Source organism: Oncorhynchus masou, chromosome 5 (assembly GCF_036934945.1).
Source record: "Oncorhynchus masou masou isolate Uvic2021 chromosome 5, UVic_Omas_1.1, whole genome shotgun sequence".
NCBI lineage: Eukaryota > Metazoa > Chordata > Actinopteri > Salmoniformes > Salmonidae > Oncorhynchus > Oncorhynchus masou.
In genome coordinates this window covers 47,611,275-47,628,935 of record NC_088216.1, presented here as the reverse complement: position 1 = coordinate 47,628,935, position 17,661 = coordinate 47,611,275, and the positions used below count along the sequence as shown (strand labels likewise).

Genomic DNA, 17,661 nt, shown 5'->3' with positions numbered 1-17,661 from the left:
GATAGTGTTGTCTTTTGTGCCGGAGAAGCCCTTGATTTTCAGCTCTACCTCTGGGAAGCCTCAGATGCTCTTGGACTAATTCCCAATCCAGTAAAAGTGTCGGAGCGCACATAAAAACACTTGGCTGCCTCTGCAGTAAAAAGGCGGCACAGGCCGTTAACAGTAAAACATTGACACACGGGGGGTGGGCATCAACCCTTATTGTCTGTTCTGGTTTTATCAACTTTAACACTGCTTACAGGAGAGATTGGGGGATGAGATTGAGAGAGGAAAATGAGGGAGGGTGTATTGCTGAGTGATTAGTGATTTTTGAGGTTGGTTCGGTTTTTGGAAAATGTTGACAGTTTTCAATTTCGTTTTGAGATTTTTTTTACATTATTTAGTACAATAAATGTGTATTTGTTTTAGTATGATGACTTTATTATAGCTATTTCATAAAAAATAGCAAGTAGTGACTGCCCATTACTTATTAGCAAACCACCCTTTATCACAATCCTTTACTTTAATAAAATATTTAAGTTGTGTTTATTACATTTATTTTTATTTGATGAATTTTATTATTTTATTTCAAGTCATCTCATCTCTGCTCGGGCAGTAGCAGCCACCATTTACAGGTAACTGCCAAAATAATGGAAACAATTAAATAAGGGATACAAAGTGTTTTGAAAGCAGGTGCTTCCACACAGGTGGGGTTCCTGAGCTAATTAAGCAAATAACATTGCATCATGCGTAGGATCTTGTATAAAAAATTGCTGGTTGGGCCACCATCCACAGGGCAAGAGTTTTATTTATTTATTTATTTATTTTATTATTATTTATAACAGAAAACACAAGGAAGGGATAACATTAAATTATTAGAACATGAAGGACAAACAATATAGCATCAAGACACTATCAAACATGTATCAGTCTTTCCTCAACAGAGCCATCCTTATTGTGTGAGGGTGTTTGTGCATGATAGTGATATAAAATACGTCATAGTTTCCATTTTCATGATCACAATCTTGTGAAACCCGAACCCTCCAAGATCCCCCCCCCCTCCCACAGAGAAAGAAAAAATACAATTAATTCCATTCCCCACCCCCAAGAACCCCCCCAATGCACCAACAACTAAGTTAATGAACTAAAGAGAAAAAAGGAAAAGACAGAAGAAAACAACAATGCAAAAAAAATCATACAAAATAATACATTTAAAACAAAGGACATCAAGGACAACTGAAAACAGCAATGTCAACTGTATATGTTTGCGTGCATGTCTGGCACTATTACATGTATGTGTGTGTGTTCTTGTATGTGTTTTATTTGAATGATAGTTTGTGTATAGACGTGTACAAACACCTGTGTCATTCAAATGTACTTTTATTATGTTTTATTTAGACTTTTTATTTATTTTATCTTTTGACCACCATTCTCTCTCTCACACAGCAACTCCACTCCCTCAGCCCATCTCATCTATCTCTGCTGGCCACCCACTTCGGGTTTCTACGCATCACATACCTTTCAACTATGCTATTATGTATAACATACAATTTCTATCTAATCGAATAGAATCTACAGATTGCGTGTTGAAGATAAATACTTTCACTAAGTGTATTAGTATATTAGTAATTGACTGACCCGGTCTCTCCAGATCTCCTATCAGTACTATTTCTAGGGTCAATTTTAGATCAATGCTATGCATTTTCAGCCATTCCTGAACCTGAGACCAGAAACGGGCTACCTGAGGAAACGGGCTACCTGAGGAAACGGGCTACCTGAGGAAACGAGCTACCTGAGGGCAACTGGTCTATTGATTCTGTATCCTCACAACAAAATCTGCAGAGCTTCCATGATTTTTATGGCCCACTGGGCAAGAGTTGTCACTTAATGGTTTAATGAGCATAAATTATGTAAACCTTATGCCATGGCCGTCTCAGTCACCAGATCTCAACCCTATTGAACACGACAGATTCTCGAGCGCCGCCTGAGACAGCATTTTCCAAATTATGGTATTTCCTGAGGAAGAATGGTGTCACATCCCTCCAATAGTGTTCCAGACACTTGTAGAATCTATGTGAAGGTGCATTGAAGCTGTTCTGGCAGCTCACGGTGGCCCTATTAAGACACTTTATGTTGGCATTTCCTTTATTTGGGCAGTCACCTAAGTATCTCTGTGCTCCCCAATGAGCCATCCTAATTGGGCTTGCTAGCTGGTTATGCTGTCTGACGAAAGCACTACTTTAGTAGTTCTTCAAAGTAGATAAGGCATACTTTCAAGACAGATTACATTAAAAGAATCAGATGTATTGTCGACGAGAGATAGGCAACCTCAAAAAGCAACTGTTTCCGTCTCTTTCCCTATCCGTCCACTGTCTCCCTAACGTCGTGCTCTGATGTTCCCTACTCTCACGAGGTCTGTGTCGAGAGGGAAAAAATGGAATTATGGTGATGATAATAAACTACAATGTTTTCTACGGTAAATTATGTTGACTATTTTCATTTTTAAAACCTCAACTACCGACTAAGTTCCAAATCAGCTAATAATTAAAACTGAAAAGAAATCTCAGCTAATCGCTCAACACTAAGAGGGAGGGAAGTGAGGGAGAAGGAGCGGGGAGATGTTGTGAGGAGAATAAAGGTGACCCAATGATGGAGAGGGAATGATAGAGAAGTGGAGGCAGGGAGAATGAATGAGGGATATAAAGGGAGATGGAGCAAGGGAAGATTGACAGAAGGAAGGAGAGATATACAGTAGCAGGCTTCACAGGCCAGTTGGCACGGAGGGCACTTTATCAGAACCCAGGAAGGGAGAGAGGGTGTGTGTGTGTGTGTGTAATGGCTGACTTTTATGGATGGAAGAACCCAAGTAGTGCTTCAGCAGGAAGGGAGAGACGGGAGAAAGGGGGGGACGATGGAGAGAGGAGGGAGGCAAAGAAGAGGTGGGTGGGTGGGTGGGTGGGTGTGACTCTCAATTGGCTAAGCTGTTTACCCTTATGAGCGGCCATATGTAGCAGCGCATTGAAGTCGGTGATCCACACATAGAGAGGGGGATTGAAAGAGAAACGGAGGAGATAAGATGGAAGGGCATGGGTAAGTCTGAAGGAGAGACTGAGGAGATAAGATGGAAGGGCATGGGTAAGTCTGAAGGAGAGACTGAGGAGATAAGATGGAAGGGCATGGGTAAGTCTGAAGGAGAGACTGAGGAGATAAGATGGAAGGGCATGGGTAAGTCTGAAGGAGAGACTAAGGAGATAAGATGGAAGGGCATGGGTAAGTCTGAAGGAGAGACTGAGGAGATAAGATGGAAGGGCATGGGTAAGTCTGAAGGAGAGACTGAGGAGATAAGATGGAAGGGCATGGGTAAGTCTGAAGGAGAGACTGAGGAGATAAGATGGAAGGGCATGGGTAAGGCTGAAGGAGAGACTGAGGAGATAAGATGGAAGGGCATGGGTAAGTCTGAAGGAGAGACTGAGGAGATAAGATGGAAGGGCATGGGTAAGGCTGAAGGAGAGGAGGAAAGGATGCCCTTCCGTGTCATTTGTTTACACAGAAGATCTCTGCTAAACAGCATCACATGGTGTATCCATCTCCACTCTGACCGAGAACTTCAGTACAAAGTTGCCAATCTCAGCAATTGATACAATCACGTGACGTATACAAATATGAGTCAAATGGCAACTGAGATGACTGCGTTAAAAAATAGAGTAGGCTGTGGGCCTATTTTAATCATATTGAAATACATTTCGTGTTCAATCGAGTAATTCGTTTTTTTTTTGCTACTTGTAGGCTACTTGTAGGCTAGGCTACTGTCTGTAGTTTGTCTCAGTATATGGCATGATGTGCCAAATCAGAGGTTTAATGCATTTTTATCAGGTAAGCGTTAGAATAACCTGCATCAAAATGTGCAGCCGTAGGTGGAAATATTTGTCTAGAAGCTCATGTCGTCAGTATTGTGAAATAATGCTAAGGTAAGATTTGAATAAAGAATGCTGATCCTAGAGCAACGCCCCCTTTCTTTAGATCCCATTAACAGTTGAAGTCAGAGGTTTACATACACCTTAACCAGTTTTTCACAATTCCTGACATTTAATCCTAGTAAAAATTGCCTGTCTTAGGTTAGGATCACCACTATTATTTTAAGAATGTGAAATTTCAGAATAATAATAGAGATTTATTTCAGCTTTAATTTCTTTAATCACATTCCCAGTAGGTCAGATGTTTACATACACTTAATTTAGTATTTGGTAGCGTTGCCTTTAAATTGTTTAACTTGGGTCAAATGTTTTGGGTAGCCTTCCACAAGCTTCCCACAATAAGTTGGATGTTGGCCCATTCCTCCAGACAGACCTAGTGTAACTGAGTCAGGTTTGTAGGCCTCCTTGCTCACACAGTTTCAGTTCTGCCCACAAATGTTCAATAGGATTTAGGTCAGGGCTTTGTGATGGCCACTCCAATACCTTGACTTTATTGTACCTTAAGCCATTTTGCCACAACTTTGGAAATATGCTTGGGGTCATTGGTCGCAAATGGAACTTCCAAATGGACAATCTTTAACTTCCCGACTGATGTCTTGAGATGTTGCTTCAATATATCCACATCATTTTTCTACCTCATGATGTCATCTATTTTGTGAAGTGCACCAGTCCCTCCTGCAGCAAAGCACCCCCACAATATGATGCTGCCACCCCTGTGCTTCACGGTTGGGAAGGTGTTCTTTGGCTTGCAAGCCTCCCCCTTTTTTCTCCAAACATAACGATGGTCATTATGGCCAAACAGTTCTATTTTAGTTTCATCAGCCCAGAGGACATTTCTCCAAAAAGTACAATCTTTGTCCCCATGTGAAGTTGCAAACCGTAGTCTGGCTTTTTTGGGGCAGTTTTGGAGCAGTAGCTTCTTCCTTGCTGAGTGGCCTTTCAGGTTATGTCGATATAGGACTCGTTTTACTGTGGATATAGAAACTTTTGTACCCATTTCCTCCAGCATCTTCATAATGGGATTGATTTGCACTTTTTCGCACCAAAGTACGTTCATCTCTAGGAGACAGAACGCATCTCCTTCCTGAGTGGTATGATGGCTGCGTGGTCCCATGGTGTTTATACTTGTGCACTATTGTTTGTACAAATCGACGCGGCATCAGGCATTTGGAAATTGCTCCTAAGGATGAACCAGACTTGTGGAGATTTACAATTATTTTTCTGAGGTCTTGGCTGATTTCTATTGATTTTCCCATGATGTGAAGCAAAGAGGCGCTGAGTTTGAAGGTCGGCCTTGAAAATACATCCGCAGGTACACCTCCAATTGACTCAAATTATTTCAATTTGCCTATTACTACAGGGAACAAGCTTCTAAAGCCATATAATTTTCTGGAATTTTCCAAGCTGTTTAATGGCATAGGCAACTTAGTGTATGTAAACTTCTGACCCACTGGAATTATGATACTGTGAATTATAAGTGAAATAATCTGTCTATAATTAAATGTTAGAAAAATTACTTGTCATGCACAAAGTAATATCCCAACTGACTTGCCAAAACTAGTTTGTTGACAATACGAGTTTTGATGACTCCATCCTAAGTTTATGTAAACTTCCGACTTCAACTGTATATCGACACATGCTCCAACATTGCACGTAGTGACCGTTCTCTCTCCGCTGTGTTTTGGGAAACGCATGTTAAATATTTGTCCGTTGTAGGAAAAATACATCGTTAAAACACTCCTAAGCCTAAATTCCATCGCTATCGGGAAACTGGGCCCCTGGGTATTCAACTCTTACCTTATGTGGTTCGGGGCCTGCTGATTCTGTTCTACCTGATAATTAATTGCACACACCTGGTGTCCCAGGTCTAAATCAGTCCCTAAATCAGATTATAAAGGCGTTTGACTGCACCTGTCCGGTGCATGTGACAAATAAAACACCTATCTGTTGGTTTTAGCCTCAGACTATTTGGGCTCCCGAGTGGCTCAGCGGTCTAAGGCACTGCATCTCAATGCAAGGTGCGTCAATACAGTTCTTGGTTTTAATCCAGGCTGCATCACACCGGGCAGTGATTGGGAGACCCATAGGGCGGCTCACAATTGGCCCACTGTAGTCCGGGTAGGCCGTCATTGTAAATAAGAATTTGTTCTTAACTGACTTGCCTAGTTAAATAAAGGTTCAATGTAAAAATATATATTTTTAAAAAGGCTATAAATGGTGATGACTCAACATGGCAACTTCAGACTGTAAAAGTGTGGTTTTTGCCTAGCCTGACGACCCGTTGCTGTGTCATGTTTGTCTGTGTGCAGACAATGCCCCTGAAACCCCAGACACCTCATCATTCGCTTCTTCTGTTTTCCACGGCAACTTCTCCCAAATTATTCATTTGCCCCCTCTGCGGCTGCCATCCCATAACCCCTCGACTTCGCTGAACGACGGTTGTCTTGTATGTGTTTTCTGTCAGGCTGCGGCAAGATGGATTTCCTTTCAGTTTTCCTCTCTCGCTTTCTCTCGCTCTCTCTTTCTTTCTTTCTTTCTTTCTTTCTTTCCATATGGCTTCCTCTATACCTATTTTCCTCTTCCTCTCCACCGACCCCTCCCTCCCTCTATCCTCCCTCTATCCTCCCTCTGCACCTGCTCCCGTATCACTGCCCATGGAAATAGAGGGATGAAAAAGTGACAGCAACGCTTCACATTTATCATGGTAACTGGGAGGCCAGACTAACAGAACAGGACTCTAGGCAGACAGCCAGTGTCCACAGACAATACTCTGTCACTTCTGATAGCACCCAATCTCCTGACTAGACTCAGATCCTGACAGATAGCCAACCAGAAAGCGCTTGGCAGCGGTGCTTTGTATTGGGGCTTTTGTTCTCGTTCTTTTTCCTTATTTTATTTGGCCACAGTACATTCCTCCTCTAGCCTCACAAGCCACCTGATCTCGTGAGCTTACATGGATGTTTGCTACACGGTTATCTGTCTGGTAGGGCTGTAAAGCAAGTATGGGTAGCTGCAAGCCAATGTGGCGACCGTCGTATGGGCGCGTGGGTGTGTCGAAAGGAGTGGGTGTGTCGAAAGGAGTGGGTGTATGGAATCAGCTAATTGGGCAGATTTGTTGCCACTCAAGACGGTTTTGTGTGGCTGATTGGGCTGCATGACGAGTCAATAAATCGGTGCGAATGTCTAGGTTGTATTGAGGTGCCTGAGAATCTGTATTGCTGGCGGTAGCTAACATGGCAATCAGTGCACCGGTGTTTGTATCGAGGTCCTTGCCAACCTTCCCACTGAGCAGCTTTATCACTGTGTGGCTGGTCAGTAGATGTAGCCATGACTTTAGGGAGGATAGTAACCTAAACAAGAAATTACTAATTGATAACCATCTAGATGTCACTTTGATACATACATGCAGTCTATTCAATGTGGCGGGAATGAACGGCAACAACACTGGGATACAGTGTCCTTCACTCCCTCGTGCCAATCACTACTTGTCTTGCAATGCATCGGAAGTAGCTACCTAGTGGCTAATATCAGGGTGACAGTCACAGTAAGCACAAGGACACAACACTTACAAGCAAACAGTACACCCATCATCAGTACTTTAAATAAAACATGAACAATTAGCAATTTTATTTCTGAATATTTACAATTATTTGTGTTAAACTAATAGTGAAATGCAATTTAAACATACACATGGTTAGCAGATGTTAACGCGAGTGTAGTGAAATTATTGTGCTTCTAGTTCCGACCATGCAGTAATGTCTGAAGTAATCTAACAATTTCACAACAACTACTTTATACACACAAGTGTAAAGGAATGAATACTAAAATGTACACAAAAATATATGGATGGGCGATGGCCGAATGGCATAGGCAAGATGCAGTAGATGGTACAGAGTACAGTATATACATTTGAGATGAGTAATGTAGGGTAAACATTATATAAATTGGCATTGTTTAAAGTGGCTAGTGATACATTTATTACATCCAATTTTTAATTATTAACGTGGCTAGAGATGAGTCAGTATGTTGGCAGCAGCCACTCAATGTTAGTGATGGCTGTTTAATAGTCAGATGGCCTTGAGATAGAAGCTGTTTTTCAGTCTCTCGGTCCCCGCTTTGATGCACCTGTACTGACTTCACTGCCCTCTGGAGAGCCTTACGGTTGTGGGCGGAGCAGTTGCCGTACCAGGCGGTGATACAGCCCGACAGGATGCTCTCGATTGTGCATCTGTAGAAGTTTGAGTGTTTTTGATGACAAGACAAATTTCTTCAGCCTCGGAGGTTGAAGAGGCGCTGCTGCGCCGCCTTCACCACGCTGTCTGTGTGGGTGGACCTTTTCAGTTTGTCTGTGATGTGTACGCCGGGGAACTTAAAACGTTCCACCTTCTCCACTACTGTCCCATCGATGTGGATAGGGGGCTGCTCCCTCTGTTTCCTGAAGTCCACAATCATCTCCTTTTGTTTTGTTGACATTGAGTGTGAGGTTATTTTCCTGACACCACACTACGAGGGCACTCACCTCCTCCCTGTAGGCCATCTCATCGTTGTTGGTAATCAAGCCTACCACTGTAGTGTGGTCTGCAAACTTGATGATTGTGTTGGAGGCATGCGTAACCACACAGTCATGGGTGAACAGGGAGTACAGGAGAATGATGAGAACGCACCCTTGTGGGGCCCCAGTGTTGAGGATCAGTGGGGTGGAGATGTTGTTTCCTACCCTCACCACCCGGGGGCTGCCCGTCAGGAAGTCCAGGACCCAGTTGCACAGGGCGGGGTCGAGACTCAGGGTCTCAAGCTTAATGACGAGTTTGGAGGGTACTATGGTGTTAAATGCTGAGCTGTAGTTGAACAGCATTCTTACAAAGGTATTCCTCTTGTCCAGATGGGTTAGGGCAGTGTGATTGCAATTGCGTCGTCTGTATTTGATCACTCCAATATGGCATCACAATACCAGATTAATCGTGAACTAGGCATGGCCAGACGAGCATAATCTTGTCGGACTGAACTCAGGGCAGTCATGGTTGCTATGTCCCTCCATCCCCCTCTAAGGAAGTGGAGGCAACACCCAACACGGCTATCCTGACCTGGTCCGCGGCAGCACCATTGACTCGATAGTACCTAACAAAAGTGCTAGACGACGCCCAACTTGCCGAGGCGCAAACCCAAACCCAGAGGGACTAGAGCAGGGCTGCCCAATCCTCTTCCTGGAGATCTACTGTCCTCTAGGTTTTCAGTCCAACCCTGATTCTTCATAATTTCTGATTCAGCTAGTTAAGATCTTGTTGTCCAACATCTACAACCAGCTGGGACAATGAATGCAAACAGGTCCACCTGCCCTCTCCCAAACCTTTCCCACAGCTCTAACACCAACTGAGGGTGTAGACTCCAGTCCTCCTTCAGCAGGCCATTTCTCAAAAGCATGTTCGCTACACGGTTCAAGACCTCGTGGATGTGCGTTAACCGGGGTCTAAGCCCACAGCAAGAGCTCGGAAGCCATTTTGTGTAGGTGCCGTGATCTCAGTCTACCATGGTGATTGATATACGCCGCTACCGCGTTGTCTGATCTGACCAGAACATGCTTCCCTTCCATGCTTCTGGAGCTATTGGAGTGCCAGGCGAACCGCCCTGAGCTCCAGCACATTGATGTGCTTGCCACGCCATGGGGGCTCCAGCGTCCGCTCGCTGTCATTCCTCTGAACACTGCCCCCCAATCCGCTAGCGAGACATCAGTGCACACTAGCTCCCTGCGGTGGACTCTGTTCAGTATCACTCCCTCCAACAGGAAGGAGTGAGTGCCATTTCAACAGAGTCCACACATGCATTTGTCACGATAGCTGACAATGTCTGTCGTCTCTGGTGTAGATGATGAGAGTTGATCAGATATGAAGAGAGAACCTTTGTGTGAGTAGTTGTTGTAGGTTGATGTTTTCCATTCAAGATAGATCATTTAACCATGAAGGAGTTGCAGTTCTTAGCCTTATCAGTGGGCATGCATCTGGAAGGCTGTGTGCATATAGTAGGCCTAACCAACCAAACAGTATGCAAATGGTCTATTATAATCACGTAGTATTTATTATTGAACTGTGTGTTTATTTGATATGAATAGCTGTTTCTATAGTTACTAGAAAGTCATGGAGAATCCTCAAACGTATCCATTATATATGATGGGTATAATGTTTCCTATGAAATTTGATATATGCTATTAAATTGTGTAAATATACCACTGTTTTTAATGAGGTTGATGATGTTCAAATGACCGTTCAAGTCTGACAAATGTGCCATGGTAGACATTGTCATGTCTTTGGTAGACATTGTCATGTCTATCCTTAAATGTGAAGACTAATTTTATCCAATCAATTGTGTAATTATTGTTACGCGATTAAACTAATCATGTAAACTTTAATTAACTAGGATGTCGGAGAAGCATGGGATTTTTGTTGTCGTCTCTGTTTCCCGAATCGACTCTTCAGACATTTTCATATTTTATCAATTAGTCTTCCATTCATGATTATTAATTGTTACCTTCTATCAGTCTCATCTGAAGGTTGTAAAATTATTGGTCTGCATGAACCCTAGCATTAATTATTAATCAGCAATATACAAATTGGCTTAATTATTTATTTACTAACTAAATAATCACAGAAATACATAAAAACAAACAGTAGATATTGGTTACTAGCAATGATGGAGAAATCCCTAGTGGGCTAAGCCGATATGACCGCTTGGTAGACAAAGAGAAAGGGGTGGGACTGAGAGAGCGGGAAAGACAAATGGATTCATTACACAGTCTATAATTTTATTCATTGATGCTAATCCTTTGCCTATGAATGACCGCTCATTCGAAAATAAATTGCAATTTATATTTACGCCCGTATGTCGTTGTTGTCTTCCGTTGGAATCCTCGATCATCCTGTAGGGTTCATCAGTCTCTGAATAACTTTCCCACAAGTCACAAAGTCTTTCGTGGTTGTAGATGTTTAGAATGGATACTTCCGAGTACTATTCAGAAATGTTCTCATTGAATAGTTGCTTCGGCGGTTGTCGGTGTTCTCGTCCTAGGTTTATGTCATTTCTAGCCGCAGTCTAGTAATTAGTGTCGTCTAGAATTTCTCACTCATTCTGTAGTGAATCGATAGTCTCAGAGTTGAACCATTTCCTGCCATGTAGCCAATGCTCCACATGGGATGGTTTTCTAGTCTTATCGTTTTGTAGGGGTCCTAACCATTTGAAACCACAGCTCACGCTTAGGTTTGCTTAGTCTGACGTGAATTGGGTCATGGGGGCTTTATACTGGGGAAGTGAAGGGCATGTTTCATCCCTCTCCAACCAATGTATGTTCACTTGGGCGTGGCCCCTGAATGGGCATAAATTACTTGTGAAAACAATTCTCTCATTTAAAAGGCTAAAATGACATTTTATCTTTTCACAAATAGTTTCATATTGAAACATTTAAATTGCACAACAATTCAATGTTAATCTGAACTAGAATGTGTAGACTTTCCACAATACAATTTATCAGATATAATGTCCCAGAAAACAACTGATCTGTACCAACGGACACTTTCAACTGGTTGGATTACAGAAATATTGTTCTATTCCCCAACCTTTTTAAGTTACTGTATTGCAAAGTCTCTCTCTGTGGTAACAAAGGATTTATTGCAATGTCCATTCTATAGAGTGGAGAGGAGAGTTTTGGTATTCATGGGGGGGGGGGGTCATAAACTGCTGAGGGGAAGAGGAAGAAAGGGGGTTTTATGACCCTCACCCAAACGGGCAAAGTCATTACATCTTATTCTAGCCCATCTTCTCAGCTGTCCACTTTCTAGGCTCAACAAGTAGCATCGACGGAGGAGGGCCTGGAAAACGATCGCTGTCATCAAGTCACCCAATGTTTGCTTCTTGTACAGTTTTAATATATTCTACAATAACCGTAAATTGTGTATATTCCATTCATAACCTTTGTATTATGCTACTAGATGTAAGTCGTTTAGGTCTATAGTATACGTAGTGACAGTCAAAAGGAGATAAAGGAGACCTCTACTTGGCAGACTTCTACTTGACGCATTTTGTCAACACCATGCTGATGTGAAGCCTTACCAATCAGAATTGCATGTCAATATGCAAAACCTACGAAAACCTGGTTTGTAATTTGTCTTTGTTTAATAAAACAAACTGTTCTAACACACCGGTCACTAAATGAAACAATATTGTTCCATAGTTGTTTGACATTTAAGTGTGTTACATACTGTGTTACATAAGTGTGTTAAATTTTTTGAAATGCAACAGAATCTAACTTTTTATCGAATCCAATCAGCTGTCTTGATTAATTTCAACTGTTCACTTTAGGACTGTGGTATTTCTCAATCAGTTATGCATAGGCTACTAAATACTAAATGAGCCCCCAAAGGATTAAGTAATGTTAGATGTTTACTTTATTATAGTAGACAACAGGATAGCAATGCTTTACATGACAGTTTGAACTCTGCTAAAAAAAATCTTGAGATGCAAATTACAATGAAAATCCCATCTCATTGCCTCTATGCTCCCTACCATACCTGCTCCATTCTATGTGAAATCAGTAATATGTGTACCAGTCCACAGTTTGGACACACCTACTCATTCAAGGGTTTTTATTTATTCATACTATATTGTACATTGTAGAATAATAGTGAAGACATCAAAACTATGAAATAACACATGGAATCATTTAGTAACCAAAACAAGTGTTAAACAAATCTAAATATATATCATATTTGAGTTTCTTCAAAGTAGCCACTCTTTTCCTTGATGGCAGCTTTGCACACTCTTGGCATTCTCTCAACCAGCTTCACCTGGAATGCTTTTCAAACAGTCTTGAAGGAGTTCCCACATATGCTGAGCACTTGTTGACTGCTTTTCCTTCACTCTGCGGTCCAACTCGTCTCAAACCATCTCAATTGGGTTGAGGTCGGGTGATTTTGGAGGCCAGGTCATCTGATGCAGCACTGTAACCAGATGGGATGTTGTATCGCTGTAGAATGATGTTGTTGCCAAGCTGGTTAAGTGTGCCTTTTTGAATTCTAAATAAATAACAGACAGTGTCCCCAGCAAAGCACCATCACACATCCTCCATGCTTCACGGTGGGAACCACACAGGCAGAGATCATCCGTCCACCCGCTCTGCGTCTCGCAAAGCCAGCAAAAATCTCCAATTTGGACTCATCAGACCAAAGGACATATTTCCAATGGTCTATTGTCCATTGCTCAAGTTTCTTGGCCCAAGCAAGTCTCTTCTTCTTATTGGTGTCCTTTAGAAGTGGTTTCTTTGCAGCAATTCGACCATGACATTTTCCGAATTGACTGAGCTTCATGTCTTAAAGTAATGATGGACTGTCATTTCTCTTTGCTTATGTGAGCTGTTATTGCCATAATATGGACTTGGTCTTTAACCAAATAGGGATATAGTCTGTATACCACCCCTATCTTGTCACAACACAACGTACTAAGAAGGGAAGAAATTCCACAAAATAACTTTTTACAAGGCACACCTGCTAATTGAAATGCATTCCAGGTGACTACCACATTTATGCTGGTTGAGAAAATGCCAAGAGTGTGCAAAGCTGTCAAGGCAAAGGGTGGCTACTAGGAAGAATATCAATTAAATAAATAAAAATATTTGTATATATTTTAATACTTTTTTGGTAGCTACATGATTCCATATGTGTTATTTCATAGTTTTGATGTCTTCACTATTATTCTACAATGTGGAAAATAGTACAAATAAAGAAAAGCCCTTGAATGAGTAGGTGTGTCAACTTTTGACTGGTACTGTAAATTCAGCGAAGGTTCTCTGTTGACTGTCGGAGGTTGCTGTGTCAAAACTATAGGCAGATTTCAATTGACCCAACTTTATTTGACAAAAGCAATGTCACACAAAAAAAACATTGCGACATGTTCAATGGTCACTGCAACAATCGGAGAAATGTTCTCAAGATCTGTTCGACGGATGAATTTTTATCTTGCTGAACTGTCTTTATTGCGAAAAATCATAATGGGAACGATTGTATTTTGAACTCCCCATTTTTATTCTAAATTCCTACTGCTTGCTAAATCTATTTTTAAACTATAAAAATAATGCTTCTTTGCAGGACAAGGGTTGTCTTGACTTTCAAGAATGCCTGAATTGCTTCATCTTGATTTTCTGGCTGGCTGGATGCAAGTTTCGTCATCAAATTATTTCAGATCTACAGGAGTGCAAGTTTCACCATGGCACGAACCGGTGGGATACATTGGCACATGACAATTATTAGAATATGGCAAATATGATTCAATTAGTGCCTTCTATCCATGCTGTTTTTGCGGTCTTCCTGAGACATGGAACAGATAGGTGGGAGGGTATACAGACTGTCGACAATGTATTAATATGCAATTTGCCTGAATGGATAATGGAACTTGGACTTCAACCACTCCATTTTTATTTGACACAAGGTTTTTGCGTAACAATATTTTTGGGGGGTTTGACTTCATTACGTCCAGCTGTTTTCAGCAACATAAGACAGCCCCCCCCCCCCCCTCACACTTCCCTCACCTTCTGCCTTTCTTCCCCACTCCCTCACCCACCCCCTGCCCCCCTCTCTCCCTCCATCCCTCCCTCTGGTTGTCCAGCTGGCTCACAGTAGCGGGAAAGCAATATGATGGTGGTTTTAAGGGGCATCTGTCATAGAGGGCTGGGACTCCTGTATACTGTATTTTGCTTATCCAGCTTGTTCTCACGTTTATCCGGTTAGCTTAGCTAACTACAGTTCTGCATATCGGCAGTGTAATACATCAGCATGTTAGCATAACTAGCTGTCTTTAGTTGTGGATCTACTCACCAGTCATGCACTACCATAACAAGCCATGTCAATACTAAATGTATTCTGAACTTATTGATCTTGTATAACTGTTAGTGTGCTGTACTATCGATGTATCCTATACACCTCACCAGTTATACACTCCGGTTATCCATAGCTAGCCACATATCTCAGTATCTGATCTATTTGAATAGACCTTGAACTACATGAGGGAGATTGATACAATGAGGACATAATGTAAAGCTGCTGAGTGAAAGATTGAACGAAGCAGGGAGAGTGGTTAAATCCTGGACCAATGTGGGAGTGACTAAAGCATAATTGATTCACTGTCTGATCCTTCCGACATTCAATCCCAGAGGACAGGAAACAGTCATGACAGCTACATCCCCAATGACGCCCGATTCCCTATGGGTCCTGGTCAAAAGTAGTGCACTTCATAGGGAGTAGCTTGCCATTTTGGGACGCGCCCAATGTGTTCAGCACCCTTGTGATAATTTCAAACGCCTCATGGGTTCTCATTGACTGACCTCCTTTTTGTATTTTTTTTTTAATTGCAGTTTTCTAGATTTATTTGCAACATTTATGAATCATAAGATTTCCATGAGGTGATGATATCTTACTCAGAATGTATTTTTTGATCTTAATAGGACAATACCAGATGATCTAGCGGTTTGATTGATGAAAAATGTACCAAAGGGATATTATGTTTTGTCGGACCGATGTGTGATTTTGTCCAACTGAAATTCTTTGGCAGTGGTTGTCTAGCAGCTTGTGACAGCAGCGGGAGGCTGACATGGGGTGTGGATGGGTGTGTTTGGACTGTCAGCTCTACTTGGTTCTGTTTGATATGGCAACAGCCATTGTTGTCATGTTTATCCTCAGATAAAGAAAGGGTGATGTTTCACTACAAAGTCATTTTAGACATTTGTACCCAGACTTATACAGCAACCTATAGACAGTGGTTGGAAAATGTACCCTATTGTCATACTTGAGTAATTTTCTATTAAGACGTCTAGACTTTTACTCAAGTAAAAGTAAAATACTACTTGAGTAAAATTCTAAAAGTATTTGGTTTTAAATATACTTCAAATTCCTTATTAAGCAAACCAGATGGTACAATTGTATTTACAGTTAACCAGGGGCACACTCCTACGCTCAGACAATTTACAAACGATGCATTTGTGTTTAGTGAGTCCGCCAGATAAGAGTCAGTAGAGATGACCAGGGATGTTCTCTTGAGAAGAGTGTGAATTGGCCCATTTTCATGTCCTGCTTAGCATTCAAAATGTAACACGTACTTTTGGGAGTTAAGGAAAAGGGATGGAGTATAAAGTACATCTACTTTCTTTAGGAATGTGGTAAAGTAAGTTTAAAGTATTTTCACTTAAGTACTTTACACCACTTCCTATAGAATCCCCTAAAGACTTCTAACCCTGACGGGTTGTCATATGTTTTCATACCTTTTTATAGTGAGTGTATGTATATATTCAACATCTATTGTTTTGATCTCATTATATGCATTTCTGTGATAACTGGTCACTATATTAACTGTCTCTTCTCCTTCCTCCTCCTTTTCTTCCCTCTCCTCCTCCATTTCTCTCAGGTCTGTCTGGTAACCCAGTGGATCTGGAGAAACGCCACGCGGCATTTGGGAAGAACTTCATCCCTCCTAAAAAGCCTAAGTCCTTCCTGGCGCTGGTATGGGAGGCCCTACAGGATGTTACTCTCATCATCCTGGAGATTGCTGCCGTAATCTCCCTGGGCCTGTCCTTCTACCACCCCCCTGGGGGAGATAGCGAGCGTGAGTAGTACACCCTAACCCGGGGCAGTTTTGGACAGGTGGGAGAATGAAGAGGGTTTGTAAAAGTTTTGGTCCTGTGTTATTCACTTGGCCATGTTTTGTTCCTGTTCTATTGACCTTGTCGGGTTTTGGTTCTGTTCCATTGACCTGGTGGTGTTTCAGCTCTGTTCCACTGACCTGGTTGTGTTTTGGTCTGTTGTTATTAAAACTGGTGTGCTCTGGTGTTCTGGTTTCCCCAGTGTGTGGTGAGACAGCGTCAGGAGTGGAGGATGAGGGGGAGGCGCAGGCGGGCTGGATCGAGGGCGCCGCCATCTTGTTCTCTGTGGCAATCGTTGTCTTGGTGACAGCGTTTAACGACTGGAGCAAGGAGAAGCAGTTCCGTGGGCTGCAGAACCGCATCGAGCAGGAGCAAAAGTTCACCGTCATTCGCAAGGGCCAGGTCATCCAGATCCCCGTGTCCGAACTGGTGACAGGAGACATCGCCCAGATCAAATATGGTAAGCCATGGTTCATTTAAAAAGCATTAAATCATGGTTCAATTAAAACGCGGTAAAACATGGTTCAGATAAAACAAGGTAAGGCATCACCCAGATCAAATATGGTGAGACAGGGTTCCGTTAAAACGCGGTGAGACAGGGTTCCGTTAAAACGCGGTGAGACGGGGTTCCGTTAAAACGCGGTGAGACAGGGTTCCGTTAAAACGCGGTGAGACGGGGTTCTGTTAAAACGCGGTGAGACGGGGTTCTGTTAAAACGCGGTGAGACGGGGTTCTGTTAAAACGCGGTGAGACGGGGTTCTGTTAAAACGCGTGTGAGACGGTGAGGGGTTCTGTTAAAACAGGGTTCTGGTGAGACGGGGTTCTGTTAAAACGCGGTGAGACGGGGTTCTGTTAAAACGCGGTGAGACGGGGTTCTGTTAAAACGCGGTGAGACGGGGTTCTGTTAAAACGCGGTGAGACGGGGTTCTGTTAAAACGCGGTGAGACGGGGTTCTGTTAAAACGCGGTGAGACGGGGTTCTGTTAAAACGCGGTGAGACGGGGTTCTGTTAAAACGCGGTGAGACGGGGTTCTGTTAA

At 42.3% G+C, this 17,661-nt stretch overlaps 1 protein-coding gene across 9 annotated transcripts in view; it reads left to right on the top strand.

Moving 5' to 3' along the window:
- Positions 1-17,661, top strand: part of LOC135539729 (plasma membrane calcium-transporting ATPase 1-like) — a 150,393-nt gene that overhangs the window by 64,985 nt on the left and 67,747 nt on the right. For all 9 annotated transcript variants that reach the window (XM_064965799.1, XM_064965798.1, XM_064965797.1 and 6 more), the window contains 2 exons: positions 16,389-16,586; positions 16,826-17,083. In XM_064965799.1, the coding sequence (XP_064821871.1) occupies positions 16,389-16,586; positions 16,826-17,083 (456 nt within the window). The remainder of the gene's footprint in view (positions 1-16,388; positions 16,587-16,825; positions 17,084-17,661) is intronic.